Source organism: Ursus americanus, chromosome 6 (genome assembly GCF_024610735.1).
Source record: "Ursus americanus isolate L20-20 chromosome 6, mUrsAme1.1.p, whole genome shotgun sequence".
NCBI lineage: Eukaryota > Metazoa > Chordata > Mammalia > Carnivora > Ursidae > Ursus > Ursus americanus.
This window is the reverse complement of record NC_142132.1, coordinates 18,902,855-18,927,553: the sequence shown is the minus strand read 5'-3', so window position 1 is coordinate 18,927,553 and position 24,699 is coordinate 18,902,855. Positions and strand designations below refer to the sequence as shown.

General features: G+C 35.1%; 1 protein-coding gene across 2 annotated transcripts in view; it reads left to right on the top strand.

The window, feature by feature from the left end:
- The window catches only part of SHOC2 (SHOC2 leucine rich repeat scaffold protein), a 92,332-nt gene that overhangs the window by 30,715 nt on the left and 36,918 nt on the right, over positions 1 to 24,699 (top strand). For both annotated transcript variants that reach the window (XM_045803088.2, XM_045803087.2), the window contains exon 2: positions 13,319 to 14,263. In XM_045803088.2, the coding sequence (XP_045659044.1) occupies positions 13,561 to 14,263 (703 nt within the window). In that variant the 5' untranslated portion in view covers positions 13,319 to 13,560. The remainder of the gene's footprint in view (positions 1 to 13,318; positions 14,264 to 24,699) is intronic.

Genomic DNA, 24,699 nt, shown 5'->3' with positions numbered 1-24,699 from the left:
GTACAAGCAGGGGGAGTGGCAGGCAGGGGAGAAGCAGGCTTCCCGCTGAGCAGGGACCCCCCCCGATGTGGGGCTTGATCCCTGGACCCTGGGATCATGACCTGAGCCAAAAGCAGCTGACTGAGCCACACAGATGCCCCTTTACAATCAATTTCTTTAAGACCACTCTGTTCCTTCAGATATAACTGCTTACAGTTGTGCCTCTTTGCCTTGTGGCCTTTGACACTTCTGGTGGTTTTATATCTTTGTGCTTCACAAAGTGCTTCTTGTCCTAAAGAATGTTGAAATTAGAGGCCCCCGGTGGTGCAGTTGGTCTGTATCTTGCTTTCAGCTAAGGTCATGATCTCAGGGCCATGAGATTGAGCCCCTGTATTGGGCTCTGCACGCAGTGTGGGTTCTGCTTGAGTTTCTTTCTCCCTCTCCCTCTGTTCTCCCCATGCACGCTTGCTCGCTCTCTAAAATAAATAAATCTTTAAAAAAATAATGTTGAAATTAAGACATAAGAAATTACCTCTAAGATTTCTTATAGTTTGAAAATTTTCTTACCTGTTTGAAAAATTATTTTTAATCTTGTATAAAATTTTTTAAAACTTAAATTTCCCTTGATCTGTGAGGTTTAGATTATCTGCTTTTATTGCCTTATATTACCATTATTATGTCTTTCATGTTTATGAAAAAAAAATTGGCTCTAGAAAAATCTTTTAATAACAATGCATTCTTTTTAATGTATACATGTTGTCGGTAAAATATCTTATAAGTAGCTTCCTTTTGTGAGAAAGTCAGATGTAATCGTAGCCTGTTTGTTTACTTGAAAGAAAAAGTTTTAGTTGACCTGCAAAATTAGACATCTGGGTAACCTTTTCAGGTGAGCTTAGAATTTTGTTCAGAGATTAAGAAGGTATTCACTGGGCCCTTCTTTATCTACCTATTCTTTTTTTTTTTTTTTCATCCACCTATTCTTAAATGTTTATCTTCCCCAAGGTACCATTTTATATGCTCTCTCTGGATTTTCTCATTTCAAACCTTCAGGTGCCATTATAGCTATTGATACCAAGGCCATAAGCTTATTTCTAGCCTGGACCTTTCTGCTTTATTCCAAATCCTATTTTCTTTTTCTTTGTTTTCTCCTTCTCCTCCTCCCCCTCCTTTCCCTCCCCCTTCCCCTACCTCCTCATCTTCCTCCTCAGTTTTATTTATTTGAGAGAAAGCAAGAGTACAACTGGGGGGGAGGGAGCAGAGGGAGAGGGATAGGCAGACTCCCTGCTGAGCATGGAGCCCTACAAGACTCGATCCCAGGACCCTGAGATCATGACCTGAGCCACTCAGGTGCCTCTCCAAATCTGTTTTTAAGTGTAGACTAGATGCCTGGATGTTTTCACTGGAACCTCAATAGAAGCTTGTTCAAAATTTTACAGTTTTTTCCCTTTCTGGTTCTCTAACTTGAATAATCCATGTTATATCTATTTGGTTGTTTAAGCCAGCAGTTTGACCTTACTCTGGATCTCTTACTTCTCCTTAATCCCATTCACCTCCGACTACTTTGATTCTGTTTCTAAAATGTCTCTTGAATTATTCTCATTCATTACTGTTAACATCTGTTTGTAATTTATAAACCAATGGTTAAGTGCCTCAGATCTAATATCCCATTTATATAACATTATTTTGTAAAACCCCTTTTACTATTCTGAAACAATGGTTTACACTGAAACAATATAATACACTGGTTAATTGAAAGGAAAAATAAGATATACATTTTGTTTGTCAATATGAAAATGCTCAGGCACAATACAAGAAAATAAAGAAGACCAAAGACTTGTACATATATCATTGTAACAGTTGCAAATGCAAACTTATGTAGGTGTGTTATGTTGGTGACTCAAATGCCAAGATCTGTATCGGTGTCCGTGATTGTCAGGGTAATGAATAAAAAAAATAATAATTCTTGAAGTACTAAGCTAAACAAAGTAGCTTTCCTTCTAGAATGTGGATGTTGTTTGTATTTCCTGAAAAGTGTAAAAATAATTGGACTTCATATGTAAAATGGAGCTAAGTTCTAGGGGTACCTTGCTGGCTCACTTGGTAGAGCATGCAACTCTTGATCTTGAGTTTGAGCCCCACATTGGGCATAAAGATTACTTTAAAAAATGGTGTTAGGTTCTAAACACTCAAAATTATAAATAGATATTTCAACTAGTTATATATCTGATGGGCATTTAAAGGTTGTTCAGCATGTGGGGATGGTTCTTCATATTTCCATCCCCTACCCATTAAATGCCAGCAGCACTTACCTAAACATTGAGACAACCTAAAACGAACCAGAAATTCTAAAATAATCTTACTAAAAGTGGTTGAGGGGCACCTTGGTGGCATAGTTGGTTAAGCATCTGACTCTTGATTTTGGCTCAGGTCCTGATCTCATGGGTCGTGGGATCAAGCCTGGCGCCTCGGGCTCCACCCTCAGTGGGGAGTCTGCTTCTTTGCTCCCTCTCCCTCCCATTCTGCCCCTCCTGCCCTGCAGGCTTGCTCCCTCTGTTTTTCTCAAATAAATAAATTTTTAAAAAAGAAAAACATGGTTGAATTTACCATTATTACGTTTCTCATGGCTTAATTGCATGGTTTCCAAATTTGGTCCTGCATTGGAATCACCTGGAAAACTCTGAACATACAGATTGCTGTTTCCTAACCCAGATATTTATTTTGGTAGCATTCTTGGGTTTAGGATTTCTAAGCTCCCCACATGATTCTTCTAGAACATATCTAGCGCTGATTTGAGAGCATTCGAGAATCAGTCATTAGATTTTTGTAGTAGCCCTCTAACTAGTTTTCCTGTCTTCCTTTTGAACCCCTGATCTTTTAAAATCATTTGGAACAGTATCAGGTAAGTTTTCAAAAATAGTTCTGTGATATGCCCTCTTCTTCAGGAATCCTTTAGTGGCTCTTTGTATTTACTCTTAGCAGCCCCTGAAAGTGCCCTTCTGGAATATTAGGGTTTGAAATTGTGGTGCTACAGAATAAAGTCCAAATTACTAAATTTGAATATTCAGGCTTTCAATATTAGGCAGTCTGGATTTCCAACCTTATTTTGCAGCTTAAACTGCAAAGTACAAAAACTGCTTATGGTTCCTGGGTCTGGATAATTTTCTCATGCCATTTCCTGTGCACACACTATCTGCCCATCCCTGAAGAATGAATTTGTGAACCCCTATTCAACTTTGAGGATTCAGTTGTAGCCTCATCACAGTACTCTTCTCCCCGCCCCTCCTTCATCTCTGTGCTTTCGTATTACCTTTCCCAAAGTTTTGTTAACTTGTCTGTTTCCCTCTCTTTGTAACATCACTGAATGCAAAGATTTTTTTGTTTGATTGGCTTTTCTGGCCCCAGATATAGTATAGTACCTGACCCATAGGTGCTTGGTGAATGGGTGATTGGAAGGATGATGGGTTAGTACTAGAGGATCTCACAGGCTTTTCTAGTTTCAGTATTGATGATATGAATATGATTGATAATTTCTCTTACCAAGAAAGTATGTGCATTGTTTATCTTGTAATTTTTATTTATGTGCTATGTAGCTTTTAATCTAAAACAAAACAAATATTTTTTATCATAGTGGCTATACAGGTAAACTGTATTAGCATAACACTGAGGTAAATAATATTAGATATATTGGATCATATGAATAATACTTATATGGCAGGTATTGAAGTTTAATTTGTACACAGTACATTGAAAGAATATAAATAGTTATAATTTCATAGGTCTACTTTGACATGGTGAGAGTTTATTCTTGTTAATAGAGTACCTAACAGTTTTCAAAATTGGGAAAACTTTTACAGTCCCTGTAGTGTGAGTTAGGATTCCAATTTTTCCACATCCTTGTTAATACTTGGTATAGTCTGGATACCATATTCTTTGATATTGCTTCCTACCACTGTAGCCCATCCTTTGTCCCCAGGAAAAAACCTTTTTTTTTTTTAATAATTTTTTTTATTATATTATGTTAGTCACCATACAGTACATCCCTGGTTTTTGATGTAAAGTTCGATGATTCATTAGTTGCATATAACACCCAGTGCACCATGCAATACATGCCCTCCTTACTACCCATCACCAGCCTATCCCATCCCCACCTCCCCCCGAAGCCCTCAGTTTGTTTCTCAGAGTCCATAATCTCTAATGCTTCATTCCCCAGGAAGAAACCTTTTATACCTTATCTATAAATTTTGTGGTTTCCTAGGATCAAGGTCTTTGTTACAGATGTCCTGAGTCTAGCCCTGAACTCACTGCCCCCCCCCTTTGTACTGTTCGTGCTGATCATGGTCTTAGGAGTTATCAATATAGTGATGATTTCCACATTTGTTTTTATCTCAAACCTCTTAGTTCCAGGATTCTCTTCTTCAACCTCTGTCCACATGGAAATTTTCCTACTAAATATTTCTTGAATGTACCCACCTTATCTGTTGTGTAATATTTTAGTGTAAGATCAAGTCCCACCTAGTTACTGTAATAGTCTAATTGGTTTCCTGCTTTTACTCTTTACCTTGAAATCCATTCTCTGTACAATACCATGAGAGAGATTAAAAACATAGATCATGTTACTCTCTTAAACCATTGAATGGTGTAGAAGAAAATCTGTGCTCATTATGACTACAAAATCCTGCATGATCTTGTTCTTTTTTTTTTTTTTTTTAAAGATTTTATTTATTTATTTGACAGAGATAGAGACAGCCAGCGAGAGAGGGAGCACAAGCAGGGGGAGTGGGAGAGGAAGAAGCAGGCTCACAGCGGAGGAGCCTGATGTGGGGCTTGATCCCATAATGCTGGGATCACGCCCTGAGCCGAAGGCAGACGCTCAACCGCTATGCCACCCAGGCGCCCCTGCATGATCTTGTTCTTAACTACAGTCTGATCTCGTATCAGTGAGACATTGGCCTCCATTTAGTTTGTCTGTCTCATAATGTTCTTGCATTATTTCAGCCTTTACATCTTATTTTCTCTTTACGGAATGCTTTTTTTTGTTGTTGTTGTTGTTTCTTTTCTTTACCTGACTGTAAGCACTTTGAGGACAGAAACCATGTCTGTTTTATTTATTCAGCACTTAGCATGATGCCTGGCACACAGAGGAGTTCAATAAATATTTTGTTAAATGCTTATATGAGGTAGTTGTAGTATTTCTTTTGCTTGAAGTCGTCTTTGGACTACCATTTAGGAACTGTTTATGTATGCCTTACTAGTATTCATCTTCTTTATGTATATCATTTATAAAAATGCCTGAATAAGTAAAGTTTCTGTGCATTGCTTCTTTACCATATTGCCAGAGCTGTGCTTCAGAATAGTCTCTGGCTCCCTGCATCTTAGGCCTAATATACTTACAACTCATTTACCTTTTCTTTCTCTTTTTTGTTTTCTTTTTTCCTTTTTAATTTTTTTTTACCTTTTATTTTTCTACAGTAATGTTCACCTTTGATTCTGTAATACATGTCAGTTGTGTCACTTATGTTTAAATCTTATCAGATGAATTACAAAGTAATGAAATTCTTTATTTCCAACAAAGAAACTATTGGAACTGTCCTTTTAATTTAGCCCTCAAATTCTAAGAGCAGTAGTGTGACATTAGCACACTACTACTTACTGGATATTGGGAGGTTATACCTCAGACTTATGGTAGCATGTCTGATAACATTGCAGATATTTTTCCTCATTCCATTTGATGTAATTTTTCTTTTTCTTTCTTTTTTTTTTTTAACTAAAAGGTCAGTTTATGTTAGATACGATGACAAGTAAAACTAGAGTTACTGAGTATTTTGATGTATAATGGCTAAGCTTTTGAACTAATTCTAGTTATCTTTTGACTTTGTCTAGAAGACAGGCAAATGTATGCTTAGGGTGTTCCTGATTTACCCACCATTATTTTATGAATGATAATTATATTAACTGAAGTGTACTTAAATGTATTTGTATTTAAAGAATCTTTTCTTTCCTGGGAATGTTTATGAAATATGTACCTTCTCAAATTGAATGGTATCTGTGAGTGGGTATATTTTTTATCTGATATTGAACAAGAATGAGAAAAATCTTTTCCCAGCCAATATGAATTGTTACTCATTTATTTTTAAAAAATTGTTGTTTTCAAAATGTTTTTTTTCCAAAATGTGGTTTTTAAACTTCTTTATTGAAAAAACTCAGTGTGCTTTTTTATAATTTACATATGGTAGATTTGTATTGACCATTGTATTTTTTTGTTTACATTTTTCTTTTGAAATAATTTTAGACTGATGGAATTTATAAAAATAGTACAGGGAGTTCTCTTGTACTTTTTACTTATTTTCCACCAATAATAACATCTTACATAACTATAGTACAATTATCAAAATCAGGAAATTGACATTGATACAATACTATTAAATAAACTACGGTCTGAGATTTTACCAGTTTTTCCATGCAGTCTTCTTTTGGAGGGGGGGGATGTTGCTAGTCCTATGAAATTTGAAAACTTGTACAGATTCTTCTTTTTTTTTTTAAGATTTATTTATTTATTTTAGAGCAGGAGGCAGAGGAGCAGAGGGAGAGGGAGAATGAGAATCCCAAACAGGTTCCCTGCTGAGTGCAAAGCCTGATGGATGTGGGGCTTGATCCCAGGACCCTGAGATTATGACCTGAGCTGAAACTAAGAGTGGGGTGCCCAACCGACTGAGCTACCCAGGCATCCCAAAAACTTGTACAGATTCTTATAACCACTACACAAAGTACACAGCTGTTTCATCAGTTCAAAGAAGCTCACATATGCTACCTCTTTATAGTCATACTCTCATCCAGCCCTAAGCCATAGCAGCCACTGATTTGCTCTCCATAAGTTTAATTTTGTCACTTAAAAATACTGTATGAACAGAATCATACAGAATCACACATGCCAACTTTTTGATACTTTTTCACTCAACATAAGGCCCTTGAGATCCATCCCAGGTTTTGTGTGCAAGGATAGTTTGTTCCTTTTCCTTTTTTATTGGTGAACAGTGTTCTGTTGTATGGATGTACCACAGTTTATCAGTTCATCCAGTAAAAGACATTTGGGTGGTTTTCACTTTTGGGGCATTACAAATAAAGCTGCTATGAATGTTTGTATACATGTTTTTATGTCAACGTAAGTTTTCATTTCTCTAGGATAAACACCTATGGGGTACAGTTTCTGGGTTGTATGTTAAAGTGTATGTTTATGCCAGATTGTTTTCCAGAGTGGTGTACCAGTATACATGTTTTTATGTCAACGTAAGTTTTCATTTCTCTAGGATAAACACCTATGGGGTACAGTTTCTGGGTTGTATGTTAAAGTGTATGTTTATGCCAGATTGTTTTCCACAGTGGTGTACCAGTTTATATTTTCATAAGCAATGAGTGATTTATCCAGTTTCTCCACATTTTCACCGGTACTTGGTATCATCCATATTTTTTACTTTAGCTCTTCTAATAGATGTGTAGTTATACTTGCATTTCCCTAATGACTAATGATGCTGAACATCTTGGTACATATGTGTATTTAGTGGGGTGTCTCTACAAGTCTCTTTCACCTCTTTTCTAATTGGATTGATTGTTTTCTTACTATTTAAAGGACTTCTTTATATTATTCTGGATACATTTTCTCCCATCCTGTAGCTTCTTTTCATTCTCTTCATAGTCCTTTGACTAGAGAGAGAACTTTTCTTGGACCTTTTTTTTTGTAGGTATTATGGGCTTCTCTACGGCCAGGCCAGGTTATGTGGGAAACAAGAACAAAAAAAAAACAGAAACAAAAAACAAAACCAAAACAGAGAACTCACCAGCAGGTTATCCTTCAGCCAGAGTCCCTAGCCACTGTACCTTCTTTTCTCTACTTTTCAGAATCTTCTGCTAGTTGCTTTATGTATTTTGTGCAAGGTTTTAGGTTATAATTAATGGGAGGAACAGGGTGAAATGGCTTATTCCATCTTGTTTGGAACCAGAAGTCTTGTTCGTTATAATTCAGCACCTAATATTGTAAACCTTTCACATCCACATTTAAGGTAAGACTAAGGAATATATTTAGTATGTGTGTCCTATTGATGTGTTTTTAAAAAATAATTATATGTAGTCATCATTGTAGTCTGTACCAAGAATAGATTTTATTAGGCTAGTGCTTTCTCACTTCCATCTTCCCTCCAGTCCTCCTTCCCATAGATTTTAGGAAATTGTAGCTATTTTAGAAATAGCTAAAAGTAATGTTAAGTGTATTATAAGAACAAGGAATTTTTTTTTACTTTTTACATCCAGTTTGCATACAAGATACAGTTCCTGCAAGGAGTGATTTGAAATATGAAACAGTGACCTGGAAAACTGTCGCCACACTTCAGTATGTGGCCTCTTCTGGTAAACTTTTATTGAAACACAGCCTCACGTAGTCATTTACAAGTGTCTACAGCTGTTTTCATGCTAAAGTGTTGGAATTGAGCACTGGTAACAGAACATCTGGCCCTCAAAGCCTAAAGCATTTAACATGTGGCCCTTTACAGGAAAAGTTTCTGACCCCTGGCTTAGAAGGTATTGAGGCCTAAAGTATTGTAATCAGCGTCCTCATACAATTATGATTTAGATAGCTATCTTTGAAATACACCATGGTATAGTGGAAAAAACATATATGGGCTTAGAGTCAGACCTGGTTTTGAATTTTTCCTTACTTACCAGGTATCTGACTTTAGTGCTTCAATTTTCTTCTCTATAAATTGGAAATAGAGGAATTCTTCTACTTAGGAATTTGAAGTTAAGAATTTTCATAATTTAGAACATAACTAAGTACCTGAGAAAAATTTTATCAACTAAGACCTCTGCCAACAGAGAGCATTGGTAATATTTGGTATCATTTTTGGACAAATGATAAAAATGGACTCAAACCAAGTGGAGACACTTTTAATATCTTCCTTGATGTGGTTTTGAGAATTTGAAATAAGATAAAAAGTTCATGTCAAGTGCTCTGTGTATGGTAGTTATTAGGTGGTAGGGAATAGAGGAATATTCTGGAGTGATGAAGATCCCAGTATAAAAACACCATTGCTAGGCTCAGCTTAGTAATTGGTGCAATTTTATGCTTTTTCACTAGATTTTAAGCATTTTTAGAATGGGTACTGCCTTTCTGTTACATAAGTGGGTACAAGAGTCAAATTTTGTGCTAATGTAACCTTCTCTTGCAACGTTCTAAAGGGATTTTTTAAAAATCGAATAGTTTATTTCCAATAAATATGAAAGATTACTCCCAATACTTTTTTTCTTGTCCAAAAAAGTTTAGTGGTGTCACCTGATTCAGATCTGAGTTAGATCCAGAATTTAATTTGGGACTGTCAAGTCATTTGTTAGTTGTGTTAGACAACATATATTTTTACTGGATGTGAAAATTTTTTAGTTAATAGTCAAGCCTGGTTAGTTAGTTAATTCATTTCAGTATGGTGATGTCAAAGTCCAAATTCTGTTCTCTGTAACTAGTTATATTTTTTTGAACAGTGCCTGAGCTGTATATCAATAAATCTCATTAAGAATAAGAGTTATAGGATGAATATGTGGGGTCAGCTCAAATCCATCACTATTGCAGGGAAATCAAAGAGCTCAAGTATCTCTAGTATGAACTTCAACTATATTTTGTTATTTATATATTATGGGAAGTCTCTTTTCAAACTTCAATGGAAACTTGAAATTATTAGTAACTTGTTTTGTCATTAGTACAATTTCTTTCCTGACCCACTCTTTCATCCTCAATTTTTATTTTTTTATGGAACCATTTTTAATTTTTATAGTAGTATCATGTATGTAACATACAAATATTTATGTAGTTCTTTGATTTTCATTTTATTTTTTTAAGTAATCTCTACACCCATTGTGGGGCTTGAACTCACAACCCCGAGATCCAGGGTGACATGCCGTACTGACTGAGCCAGCTAGCCACCCCCTCAATTTTCATTTTTATTTTTATTTTTTTTAAAGATTTTATTTATTTATTTGACAGAGATAGAGACAGCCAGCGAGAGAGGGAACACAAGCAGGGGGAGTGGGAGAGGAAGAAGCAGGCTCATAGCAGAAGAGCCTGATGTGGGGCTCGATCCCATAACGCCGGGATCACGCCCTGAGCCGAAGGCAGACGCTTAACCGCTGTGCCACCCAGGCGCCCCTACTATTGTATTTCTTAAATATTATTCTAAAAATGAAAATTGAGGGGCGCCTACTATTGTATTTCTTAAATATTATTCTAAAAATGAAAATTGAGGGGCGCCTACTATTGTATTTCTTAAATATCATTCTAAAAATGAAAATTGAGGGGCGCCTACTATTGTATTTCTTAAATATTATTCTAAAAATGAAAATTGAGGGGGGGCGCCTGAGTGGCACGGCGGTTGAGCGTCTGCCTTCGGCTCAGGGCGTGATCCCAGCGTTACGGGATCGAGCCCCACATCAGGCTCCTCCACTATGAGCCTGCCTCTTCCTCTCCCACTCCCCTGCTGTATTCCCTCTCTCGCTGGCTGTCTCTATCTGTGTTAAATAAATAAATAAAATATTAAAAAAAAAAAAATGAAAATTGAGGGGCGCCTGGGTGGCACAGCAGTTAAGCGTCTGCCTTTGGCTCAGGGCGTGATCCCGGCGTTATGGGATCGAGCCCCACATCAGGCTTTTCTGCTATGAGCCTGCTTCTTCCTCTCCCACTCCCCCTGCTTGTGTTCCCTCTCTCGCTGGCTGTCTCTATCTCTTTCGAATAAATAAATAAAATCTTTAAAAAAAAAAAAAAAGAAATACAATAGTAAATATACCAGTGTTCAGATTTGGTTATATCCTGTACTTCCAAAGTTGATAAGCATTTGCTGAGACATTTCTTATTAAAACAGATGTTTCCTAGATTCCTCTTCCTAAATATTCCAGTTCAGTGGTTTAGGATAGAGTTTGGGAATTTATTTTTTTAAAACAAATATCACAGGTTTATTTTATTTTTTGTATTACAGAAGTTTGGGAAACAATAGGAGATCAAGGATTCCATCTTAAAAATGCCAATTGTGTGTTTAGAAAAGTGTTATTTTTAACTCATAAAAATCCTTTTAAATCTAATTATTAAGCAGTTTTAACTCATAAAAATCCTTTTAAATCTAATTATTAAGCAGAAGCATTAAAGTTTTGCTAGTATATTTCGTGTGAGGCTAGATTGGTTCTTTAATATGTAACATCTTTTTTATACCATCTGCATCTCACTTTAAATTCAGTACATACATATCTTGCTAAATAGAAATTTGATTTCAGAAACTTGGCATAATGACATTTCTTACATACAAATTGATAAGAAATGTCTGTATTTCCATCATCTGTGTATATTTCCCATTATTCACTGTTGTATCATTTTAATGTGCTTTCATTTTGGCTTATCAGCATTGCTTTCTCAATCAGTACCTCTGAAGGTTTTCTTAGTCTTTCTCCATTGTAGCTCAAAATAGTTATTTTCTCTTTTTGAAGGGGTGGTGAGTAGTGGAGAGATAATAACTTTTCTGATGCGCTAGCAAAAAATACCATGTTTATTTAACTGTAGAACCTTATAGGCTGATAAAGTTCAAACTCTAGTCTGGAATTTACAGATCATTAGTCTTCTACCCAGCTCCTAGTATTCTAGGAGTCTTCTATCTGGAATTTACAGATATTAGTCTTCTACCCAGCTCCTAGTCTCCACCCGAGACTTTGCTTCAGCAAAGTTCCACCTTTTCACTTTCCTATGGCAAACTAAGATCATTCCGTATTCTTGGCCTAAGTTACCATTTCACTGTATCTACCTGGACTGCGTTGCCACCTTGTCTTTACTTGCTTGTACTTCTGTACACAACCTTTCTGAGCCCTTTTCACTGATGTCAGTTTTCTCAAAAGAGCAATAGCATATGTCATTGTCTGAGGGTTTACTATACTATCTTATGTTTAGTTGTTATATGTGAGTGTTTTGGCTGTCTAATTAAACTGTAACCTTGTATAGGGTAGGGTTCATATCCTCTGTATAGAAATTCTTAGCACGATCCTGTGCACTTAGACTACCAAATACTTTTGGTAGTCTCATAAAATTTTAACTTTTTTTTTTTTTTAAAGATTTTATTTATTTATTCGACAGAGATAGAGACAGCCAGCAAGAGAGGGAACACAAGCAGGGGGAGTGGGAGAGGAAGAAGCAGGCTCCTAGCGGAGGAGCCTGATGTGGGGCTCGATCCCATAACGCCGGGATCACGCCCTGAGCCGAAGGCAGACGCTTAACCGCTGTGCCACCCAGGCGCCCCAATTTTAACTTTTTTTTAACTTCTTAAGCTAATCAGGTAGGATTTTAATCATTTTGTCTTTAATCTTTAAGCCCTACCATCACATAAAGATCAGTTACTTATAAAATTAATAAATTTCAGAATACTTAGGGAGGACAGACTCCTTCACAGCCATTTTACTCATCTTTTCAGCCTTTGTAGTTCCTTTTGGTCATTTTACCAGTGAACTTTTTCTACTTTTTAGAACTGTTAAGAATCCTTATCACCATTCAGTTTCTAGTTTATAGACATCATTGGAGATTGACCTTTGTTACTGTTTCTCAAGGTGGTCCCTAGATCTACCTGCATTGGAATCACCTAGAATGCTTATTAAAGTACAGATTCTTAACATCCTTTTCCCTAACTATTTGCTGTGCTCCATACATATTTCACTTTGCCATTTTGTTCTTTTGTGAGATTGCTCTTGATTCTGTCATAGCCTTTGAAATCCTTTCTGTTACCTAAAGCTGTCTGGCAATTAGTTGCACATAGAGCAGTTTTAGTGTAGTGGTTAGGAACACAGGCTGTGGATATATACATTGGAATCTCAACTCTGTTGCTTTTCCAAGATCACAAGGCCAGCTACTTAAAATTGTTTCTGTGCGTTGGTGTCCCTCTTTAAAAATTAGGGACAACAGTTTATCTCATAGGGCTGTTACATGTATTAAATTAATATCTGTACATTTTTTACAGTAGTGCTTGTTCATAGAAAGCAGTCAAACATTAGCTGCTATTATGATTTCTCCCATTTTTCAGTTCTTACAAACTTATAGTAACTTGTATGCTTACCGTACCTCTTCCTGTTAGATTATAAAGTCCTTGAAGATAGGGGCCTGCCTTATCAATTTTTATAGTTTTTCAATGGATTTTGCATAGTAGAAAGTGTTCAGTAAATACTTACTGCATCACATCATAGAAAAATGGCCAAATTTTCAGTAAGATTGTTTTTCAGAGCCCATTTACTTAATACAAATTATAATCTAATTTAATATTCTTTTTGTATTGTATTTCAGGAATTCTAATGAGTCATTGACCAGCACCATTTTACCAGTTGGAACAAGTTATCAGAAATGGGCATAGTGCTTTTAGATCCAACATGTAACAGATGGCTATTACTCCATGGTGATTACTTCTTCAAGCCAACCCCTTTTTTGATTGTGTAGGATCTTTGTCTCTTCATCTTTGAATTCCAATTACTGTTGTTGGCAAATAAAACAAAGGAGTTCATGTAGTTTTTGCCCAAGCTTGAGTCACCATGAGTAGTAGTTTAGGAAAAGAAAAAGACTCTAAAGAGAAAGATCCCAAAGTGCCATCAGCCAAGGAAAGAGAAAAGGAGGCAAAAGCCTCTGGAGGTTTTGGGAAAGAGAGCAAAGAAAAAGAACCTAAGACCAAAGGGAAAGATGCCAAAGATGGAAAGAAGGACTCCAGTGCTGCCCAACCAGGAGTGGCTTTTTCAGTTGACAATACGATCAAACGGCCAAATCCAGCACCTGGGACTAGGAAAAAATCTAGCAATGCAGAGGTGATTAAAGAGCTCAACAAATGCCGGGAAGAGAATTCAATGCGTTTGGACTTATCCAAGAGGTCTATACACATATTGCCATCATCAATCAAAGAGTTGACTCAATTAACAGAACTTTATTTATATAGCAACAAATTACAGTCCCTCCCAGCAGAGGTAGGCTGTCTAGTAAATCTCATGACACTGGCTCTAAATGAAAACTCACTTACCAGTTTGCCTGACTCTCTTGATAACTTGAAGAAGCTGCGGATGCTTGATTTACGGCATAATAAACTGAGAGAAATTCCTTCAGTGGTGTATAGGCTAGATTCTCTCACCACTCTTTACCTTCGCTTTAATCGTATAACTACTGTGGAAAAGGACATCAAAAATCTGTCAAAACTCAGCATGCTTAGCATTCGAGAGAACAAAATCAAACAACTACCTGCTGAAATTGGTAAGAGACCTTGGGTTACTACTATTTGTAGTATTTGTTATGCCAGATAATTTTGTTAAGTGATTTTCCATATCAGAAAATATGATACTTGCCTAAAAATAGCTAGTTTCTAAATTTCATCTTCTATATGTTTTACTTTAATTATTTAATTTTAGCAATGTTAGTGTATGGTTTGAGCTTATTTTATAGACTCAAGAAAGTGAGTTAGAATATTGATGTAGTTGTTTCAATAAACCTATTCTGCTTTCATTTTCACTGGAGAAAAGGTGAATTCGTAGCAATAAAAAGATGTTTCCCGAATTTTTAACTTGTTACCACCTATTATAAAAATATCTAAATAGTATAGTAGGTTCATTAAGGCTACATTTTCCAGTCCTTTCACTTTTCCTTCTTTATCTGAAAAATGTTTGTGTAAATTCACCTGACTTTTCTACCCAATTTACTACAAAAGATTGGCATATCAGAGCCTTGTTTAAAAAAAAAAAAGCAAAAGAATGGTAGTAGTATAAAAAATAAGCAATTTGATTTTTTGATTAGGGAATATAGCAAACTTTGACTTACCAGTTTTGAGAAATTGATAAAGGTATTTTTGGGCTCGTTTTATAACATTTAAGAAAATGGACGTAAAAGTTAATTACGTAACTTTTTAAGGAAGGTTTTCTTATGAAAGGCAGATATATTCTGAATAAAATAGGTGATTTAAAAATATTGTTGCTTGAGCATTGCTCTTATAGTGGGTGACAAAGGAAACTTGAGGCACTGCAGCTTTGCAGAGAGATAATATTCTGTAGGTGTGTTTAAAAATTTATTTAGCTTTGAGAAAGATACAGTTTAAGTTTTAGGTATGGCATTTTCTACATTTAACTCTCACCAGACACACAAAATCTTAATTTAATTTTGGTTTCATGAAACGTATTTGGAAAATCCATGATAGATTTTCTCAAGCAATGAACTTATTACTTTGAAAATATGACTCACTTATACGATACTAAAATATCCTCAGGAATCTGAATGGAAATACTCCTTTTCATGTCTTCAGATAGAAATGCGGTTGTTGATTGACTTTTGATTTCATACCAGATTCAGTTAAAATTTCACCATTAATATGGTTCATTCTGAAATAGAATTGCTAAAGAAAAAAGAAATGCTAAATTTTTACATAGAAATATCAAAATATTAAATGTTATTTCCTGGTTTTGCTCTTATTGTTTTGGGTGTGTGTTACCCTCCATCTGAAAGTGTTGGCTTATTTCATGAGACTCCTATTAAGGATGTCTTTCCGTAGGGATGTTATCAAATTACCTAGGAATTAAGAATGTACATTTCTTATGTAAGAAATTATAGCATTTTATTTATTTTTTTTTAAAGAATTTATTTGCGAGAGAGTGAGAGAGTGAGCGAGCATGAGAGGGGGGAGGGTCAGAGGGAGAAGCAGACTCCCCACTGAGCACGGAGCCCAGTGCTGGACTTAATCCTGGGACTCCAGGGTCATGACCTGAACCAAAGGCAGTCACTCAACCAACTGAACCCCCCGGGCGCCCTGAAATTACAGGATTTTAAATGTACTTCGGTTTGTTCTTAGCATATAGATACCTCATTTTTACTAAAGTGAATGTATTTTTAAAAATCGGCAAATTTTATTTAATTAAATGGTTTCTGTCTGCCTAATCTATGACCTTTATTCCTAAGTTTGTAATTTTAAAAATAACCTTTGAGTTTGTTTGAGGAGTACCTTCACACAATTAGTAGCATTATTAAAGTTTGTGTTCTTGTAATTTTTGTATTTCTGTAAAAATAGTTACTTCATAAATGTTATTTTATTCCAAGCAGGCATCAGATAGACAATAAACTGCTTTTAAAGATAAAAGTTAATATTTCTTAAAAGGGGCTAAGATTTGTAAGGTTTAGCTTATTAGATGCATGGATTTGGGGCAGACGTTGCAGAAGTCTGCATTATCTTTTCCCTATAAAGGACACGAAAATGTCCAGTAAAAACAATATAATCATCATAATAATAATGGCTGTTGTTCGAGCACAGTATGTCATATGGTATACTTTGCATATTTTATCTCATTCAGTTCTTACAGTAACCCAATGAAATAGACACTTCTTCCTCCGTTGTATTGAAGTAGGAACTGAAAAGATAGATTAGATAATTTACTAAAAGTCGTACAGCTAGGGGGGCACCTGGGTGGCTCAGTCGTTTAAGTGTTTGTCCTTGGCTCAGGTCATGATCCCAGGGTCCCAGGATTGAACCCCCCAGCTCAGGCTCCCTGCTCAGCGGGGAGCCTGCTTCTGTCTCTGCCCCTCCCTCCTGCTCTGCTCTCTTGTTCTCTCTTTCAAATAAATCTTAAAAAAAAAAAAAGTCATGCAGCTAGGAAGTCAGGATTTGAACCTAGGTCTTACTGTACTGCCCCCACTAGTCTAGAAGAGTGGATCCCACTCCCAATTTATGACTTAGTAGTCTGACAGGTTCAGGGAATCTGTACTTCTAAAGAATAAGCTCGGTTATTGTGTTTATAGCTGCAGTTAAAAGTCATTGCATTAGGTTTTTTTGTTTTTTTTTGAGGGAGGAGGATGTTAGCTTAGTAAAGATATAATTCACATACCATACAGTTCATAGATTTAAAGTGTACAGTTCAGTGGGTTTCAGTATATTCAAAGTTGTGCAGCCATCACAAACAATCTTAGAACATTTTTATCACTCTATAAAGAAACTCTGTACACTTTAGCAGTTACCCCTTCTCTGTTTTCTTGAAACCCCTTAGCCCTAGGCAGACACTAGTTTACTTTCTGTTTCTGCAGATTTGCCTGTTCTGGACATTTCATATAAATGGAATCCTACAACATGTGGTCTTTGGTGACTGGCTTCTTCCACTTAGCGTGTTTTCAAAATTCCTCCAGGTTGTAGCATGTATCAGTACTTCATTCCTTCTTACTGCTGAAGAATACTCCATTCTATGAATGTACCACATTTTATTTACCCATTATCAGTTGAACAAATTTGGGTTGTTTCCATTTTCTGGCTGTTGCAAATAAAATTACTATGAACACTTGTGTCCGAGTTTTTATGTGGACATTTGTTTTCATTTCTCTTGGATTATATACCTAAATGTAGAATTACTGAGTCATATGGTAACTCTATGTTTAACCTTTTGAGGAAATTCTAGACTGGTTTCCTAAGTGGCTACACCTTTTTATGTTCCCACCACAGTGTATGAGAGTTCTGTTTTCTCTACATCCTCAACATCCTTGCTATCGTCTTTTTTATTATAGCCATTCCATGAGTAAGAAGTGGTATTGTGTGGTTTTGATTTGCAGTGTTTTGATGACTATACATTTGTTTTTAATTTTTGAAAGCTATCTTTTTATTATAAAGGAAAGTTATTTTCTGTGATGCAGATCTTGCTTTACCGCTTTTTTTTTTCTTTTTTGAAGATTTTATTTATTATTTATTAGAGAGAGTGCACAAGCAGGGTGAGGGGAAGAGGGAGAAGCAGACTCCCCACTGGGCAGGGAGCCCCATGCGGGACTCAATCCCAGGACCCTGGGATCATGACCTGAGCTGAAGGCAGATGCTAAACCGACTGAGCTACCCAGGTGCCCTGCTTTACTGATTTTTTAATTACAAAAAATAAAATCCTGAGCCCCTTTGAGAATGTTTACAAATTAAGACCCTTGGGCAAAGATCAAGTGAAATGGAAATTTGACATTTTTTACAGTTTTCTATGCCTTTTTTTTTTTTTGCGGGATGGAGGGTCAGAAGGAGAGGGAGAAAGAGGATCTTAAGTGTGGGCCTTGATCTCACAACCCTGAGATCATGATCTGAGCCAAAATCAGGAGTCAGATGCTTAATTGACTGAGTCACCCAGATGCCCCAAAAAGTGTTACATACCTTTAGTATAGTTTGACTTATTGCTGTAACCCATAACAGGAATTTACAGTTCAAAATACATGATAATTATCATTTTGTTAAACTTCTCTCTATATATATTCACATTATTATAGATATATATTAGATTTCTATTATGATAATAAATCCTTATTTTCTTGTCATATGAGTACACCACTTTGAGTCATGCCATCTAGCAATATATTTGAGGAATATGAGAAATTAGAAGTTCTTGAAATATAGCCTGTTGTTTAGTTTAATATATTTGGAATTCAGTCATTATACAAGCTGCGTTGCTTTCTAGGGAACTATATTGAAATCAGAACATCTATCTGTTTAAGCATTAATGGCATCTTTATTAATGCTGTGTGATTTCACACCAGTGGTACATATTCACATGTGTGAACATTGGCAGAAAACAGTAAAAGGATACTAAACAGACAGTAAATGTAACCATATGAAGAGCCAGAGATAATACACCAGAGTAGCCAAGAAAACTCTTCATTTGGTAATATTCATTTACCTTTCTTTTTGTGTGATAAGGCATGGACACATAAAGTAAATGTCCTGTCTTTTTGTGTTAAGTAGTACATGGAACTCCTAGTCATTGCTTTCTTTTTACCATTTGTAATCTTGAAAGAGACTCTTCATTGTACACCAGGGCAATCAAGAAATTGTGTTTTGAGAGGGAAAACAGGAAATAATCACTCCCTCTCCCTGTAACCTCTACTGGTTCTGTTGAGTTTTATGTTAAAGCTATGCTTTTGTAAATTTTTTTTTTTTTATTTTTGGCCTGGGTGGATTAGAGTTAGGGCCATCAGGTAGTCAGTTTGAATAATTAATTCACTTTAGGGAATTCTGGACAATGAAGTTTTAAAGGATTTTAATCTTCTAGGGAAGGAAATGGTTGCTCATTGAAACCAGAAAAAACTCCATCTTTATCTCTTTCGAATATTCCTACAGTTTTCCTTCTTTGAATTATGGGCTAGTTTAGGATTTCTTTATTTAAACATGAACCCTTTTTTTATTCTTTATAAAAACAGCTAAGTTAGAAGGAATATATTTTTTAAAAAATTTATTCTTCCTACATTGTATAATCAATAAAATGCTACATCATTTATATATAATATACAATTTCATGTGAATTTGTCAAAATAACCCATTTTGCTTATGAGAATGACCTGATATGTTAAAATGTATGCTTTTTGGGAACCCATAATCATTTTTCCCATTTTAAAGAAACAACTCTCACAGCATTCAGATCTATAAGAAATTAGAATCAGCAAAATTTTTTTACCCATTTGACACAGTAACAGTTACTGAAAACAGAATTCCTACTATACTGACGTACTACTATGTTATATTCTGTAAGTTAAGTGATATAATCAACATATAAAAATATATCATCAATATCTATATAAAAATACTAAGGACAGAACCAGCAATTTTTTAAGTTGAAGGACCTTAGAGATTTTAATTCCCTATCATTTAATTTTCTGAATTTTTGTAGATAATAAATGGTAGGTTTTCAATAAATGGGGTTTGAAGGGAATTTAATGAAGCCCAGTACTATTACCCATTTTTTCAATATTAACTCAAATTTTAACCCTTAGTCCCTAAAATTCTTGAAATTCTCCCAGGACTGCTAGGAGTGATAAAATTGCTTTTGTGGTCCAGGTAACATTATTTAATGGATCGCCTTTGAGTGTTTGTACAAGTGCTAATGAGTAACTTAGTTTGGCAGGAAAAAGAAATCAGAAAAAGGATTCATGGTCGTTAATAAATAACTCCTTTTGACTGGGAATCCTCAAGAGATTCTAGAGACGTGGACATGAACTGTTAACTTATTGTCATCCGATTGTCAGGTGTTTCACTGAACAACAAAAACCTGTAAAAGTTGTTATTGCTAAAGGAAGCAATAAGAGAACAGAAAATAACACTTAAGCTATCTTAGAAGGGTTTGATAGGATCAGAGAGAGGATACAGTTGACTTTCCACCCCGCTGAGGTATAGGGAATTGTGTTCTAATGACAGCATGCTACCCATTCAAAGGAGTATAGACACTCTTGCCCATGTTGCCTAGTTGCAGATGCCCTTGATTAGAAGAGCTACTGAAATCTTCTTTGCAGTGAAAAGGAGAATTAAGCCTATAAGACAGACTTAAGTAATGTAATGGTAGAAATTCTGATGTAATTCCCTAAATATGTTCAAGCTTGTATGATAGGTATTTCCAGCTTTTGTTAATTATGTAGTTTTATAAATTAGTATGATTTGATGTGATTTTTTTTATACAGCTAATCTCTGAATACTTGAAAATATTCCTGTAAGTTCAGGAACAAGAATTGAAAATTTTTTTTAAGATTTATTTGGGGGGAGGGGCAGATGTAGAGGGGAAGACAGAATCTTAAGGCGAGTTTCATGCCCAACCCAACACGGAGCCCCACTCAGGGCTCAGTCTCATGACCCTGAGATCATGACCTGAGCCAAAACCAAGAGTTGGGTCGCTTAACCAACTGTGTCCCTGGGTGCCCCTAGGAACAAGAATTATTTTTAAGATATAAGCATCTTTGGGATGCCTGGGCAGTGTAGTTGGTTAAGCGACCAACTCTTGGTTTCAGCTCGAATCATGATTTCAGGGTCATGAGATGCCCCGAGTTGGGCTCCATGCTGGGTGTGGAGCCTGCTTAAGATTCTCTCTCTCCCTCTCCCTCTGCCTCTCCATCCCTCTAAAAAAAGATAATTAACATAAAATAAAATATAAGCATCTTCAGTATGACTCAAAAGTGAAGGTCATATGACTTCACAGGGTAGGTCACAACTTATGTTGTTTACCAGTATTTGAGTGCCTACCATATACATTTTTAATAGGACCTTTTTGTATTTTCCTAGATTTAGTTTAACCCGTACTAAAATTTTGTTAAGTATTTTGTATCTCTATGCAGCCTGGTTATTGATCTGTAATTCTCTTTCTCTCTCTCTTTTTTTTTTTAATAGTTTGCTCTAAGAGTAATGCTGGCTTCATATCATAGAATGAGTTGGGAAGTATTCCTCTTTTGTGTTCTAGAAGAGTTTGTGTAGAATTAGTAGTATTTCCTCAAATATTTGGAAGAATTTATCAGTTCTACAATCTGAGACAGATGTTTTCTTTGTAGGAAGGTTTTTAATCACTGATCTAATTTAATTTAGTTAGTAGATACAGAGTTATCTGAGTTTTCTACTTCTCAGTTGAATTTTGGTAGTTTGAATCTGTCAGCATTTATCTATTTTGTATAATTTGTTGAATTTTTTGGCATAAAGTTCGTAATAGTTCTATATTATTCTTTTAATGTCATCAGTATAATTTGTAATCATGTCTTTCTCTCATTCTGCATATTGGTAATTTGGTCGTCTTTGATCAGTCTGGCTAGAGATACATCAATTTTATTGGTCTTTAAGAAAAAACGTGCTTTTGGTTTCATTTTTTCTATTATTTTTTTCTTTTGTTTTCTCTTTATTTAGTTTTTTCTTTAGGTTTAATATGCTCTTCTTTGTTTACTTTAAGTTATTAGATTGATTTCAAACCTTTCTTTTCATTATATAAGCATTTCATTATAAATCTCCCAAGTACTATTTTAGCAGCAGCATACAAATTTTGATGTTGTGTTTTCATTATTGTTTATTTTAAAATATTTTCTAAATATCTCTTATTCTTAACCCATGGATTATTTAGAAGTGAATTGTTCAACTTTCAAGTATTCAGGAGATGTTTTCCAATATTTTTGCTACTGATTTATAAAATATGGCTTGTCTTAATAAATGTTCTATATACAGTTGAGAAGTATATGCATTGTGTTGGGTTTTTTTGGAGCAAGGTCACAGATTAATTGATAATATTCATTCTATACTGCTATCAATTTTCTGTCCACTGTTTTCAATTAGTGAGAAAATAAGTGTTGAAATAGCCAACCATAGTAACAGATTTTTCTCCCACTAGTATTATTAATTTTTGCTGCTTATATTTTGAAACTGTTATTACTTGTAGATATACTTAGGATTTTTTCCCCCCAGTGAGGTTACTTATATCATTAAGAAATATCTGTCTTTATTTCTGGTAACATTCCTGGTAATTTTTTTTTTTTTTAATGAATCCTGTTTTAATGAATCCTCTTATCTGTTGTTAATACAGCCACTCCAGCTTCCTTGTTAATTGGTACTTGCATTGTATATCTTTTTCCATTCTTTCTCCTATTTGTGTCTTTACATTTAAAATGGTTTTTTTATAGATAGCATATAGATCTTGTGGTTTTTAATCCTGGCAGTTTAAAAAAATTTTTTTAATTTAAGTTTTAAGTAGTTAACATACAGTGAAGTATTGATTTCTGGAGTACAATCCAGTGATTCATCACTTCCTTACAACACCCAGTGTTCATCATAACACATGCCCTTCTTAATTCCTATCACCCATCTAGTCCATCCTGCACCCACCTCCCTCCATCAACCCTCAGTTTGTTCTCTCTTGTTAAGAGTCTCTTATGGCTTGTTTCTGTCTCTCCTTTTTCTTTTTCCCCTTCCCATATGTTCATCTGTTTTCTTTCTTAAATTCCACATATGAGTGAGATCATATTACTCCTGGAAGTTTTTGTCTTACTTGAAGAGCTTAGACCATTTACATTTAATATAGTTTCCAGTATGATTTGATTAAATCAACCATCTGTTTTTCTGTTTGTGCCATGCCATATGTTATTCTTTTTTTCCCTTCATTTCATGCCTTATTTTAGATCAACTATTTTTATAAAATCCATTTTTCTCAATTGTTGGCATATTAGTTATATATGTCTTTGTTACTCTGCTTTAGTAGCTGCTCTAGTATTTACAGTACATATCATAACAGTCTACATTCAAATAATATTATACCACTTCTCATATATCCTAAGAACATCACACAGAACACTTTTACTTCTTCCATTCTTTGTGCAATTATTGTCATACTTTTTTATTCATACATTAAAAATCCCATAATAATACATTGCTGTTATTCTTGCTTTAAATTTTATGTTTTTTAAGCTTTTCACTTTGAACAAATTTTAGACTTACAGAAAAGTCGTACTGGTTTTACAACCCTGTGTACTCATCTACCCCTTACCCAGCTTCCTCTGTTATTAACAGTCTACATAACCATTATACAGTGATTAAAACCAAGAAATTTACATTGGTACAATACTATAAACTACAAATTTTATTTAGATTTCACCAGTTTCTTCACTAATGTACTTTTTCTGTTCCAGAATCATACATTACATTTAATAGTCATATGTCTGTAGTCTCCTTCAACCTGTGGAAAGTTTTTTGAAACTTTCGAAGAGTACTGCTCAGGTATTATATAATAGATCACTCATTTTTTGTTTATATTATATTTTCTCAGGTTTGAGATTATGTGTTTGGCAAGAATGCCACTGAAGTAATTATGGTGCTTTCCCCAGTGAATCATATCAAGAGATATATGATATTGATATGACTCATTACTGGTGATTTTGATGTTGGTTATGGTGATTTTGTTGTACTGCTCTACTTTAAAGTTAATAATTTTTTCTTAATAATTACCCTAAGGAGTGCTGGTTTTAGTCTATGCCAATATCTTGTTTTTCCTTAATCTTCTGCTCCCTGATTTTAGCATTCATTGGTGGATCTTGATCTTCCCTGAAGCAATTATTACTGTATTCTAATGGTGATTTTTAAAAATTTCTTTTGCATTAATTGGCATTCTTCTACAATAAAGAGCTGTCTTTTCTCTCCCTCATATATTTATTTATTCCATTACTTAAATTATATCAATCTGGACTTATCTATTCTGTGGGTTCCAGTCCAATATTATTTTTATTATTTTATTGCCCAGTTTATTCCACCTTTGGTTATTGTGGACTCTTTTAGGTTGGTTCCTGTGCCTTTTGCTATGCCATCATCCTTCTTCATTATCTTTTAAAGAAAAATGCAAAAAAAAAACAAAAACAAAAACAAAAAAACCTCTTTTATAGTTAGCCATAAATTTACCATTTCTAGTACTTTCATTTTTTGTGTAGATCTGAACTTCTGTTTTCTTTTTTTCCAAAGAACTTCTTTTAATATATATTGTAGTGCAGATATGCTCATAATGAATTCTCCAGGCTTTTGTTTATCTCAGAGCCTTTTGCTTTTATTTTTGAAAGCTATTTTTCTTAGTATAGAATTCTAGTTTGACAGCTTTCCTTTTTTCTGTATTTAATTTAATTTATTTTTTAAAATTTTATTTGTTTATTTGACAGAGGCAGCAAGAGAGGGAACATAAGAAGGGGGAGTGGGAGAGGGAGAAGCAGGCTTCCTGCTGAGCAGGAAGCCTGATGCGGGGCTGGATCCCAGAACGCAGGGATCATGACCTGAGCCGAAGGCAGATGCTTAACGACTGAGCCACCTAAGCGTCCCTTTTTTCTGTATTTTAAACTTCTCTCTCCTATCTCTCTGGGTTTTGTTTGATTTTGTTTGTTTTTTCTGGCTTGCCTAGCTTTGGGCAACAGTTTTGCTATTATTCTTA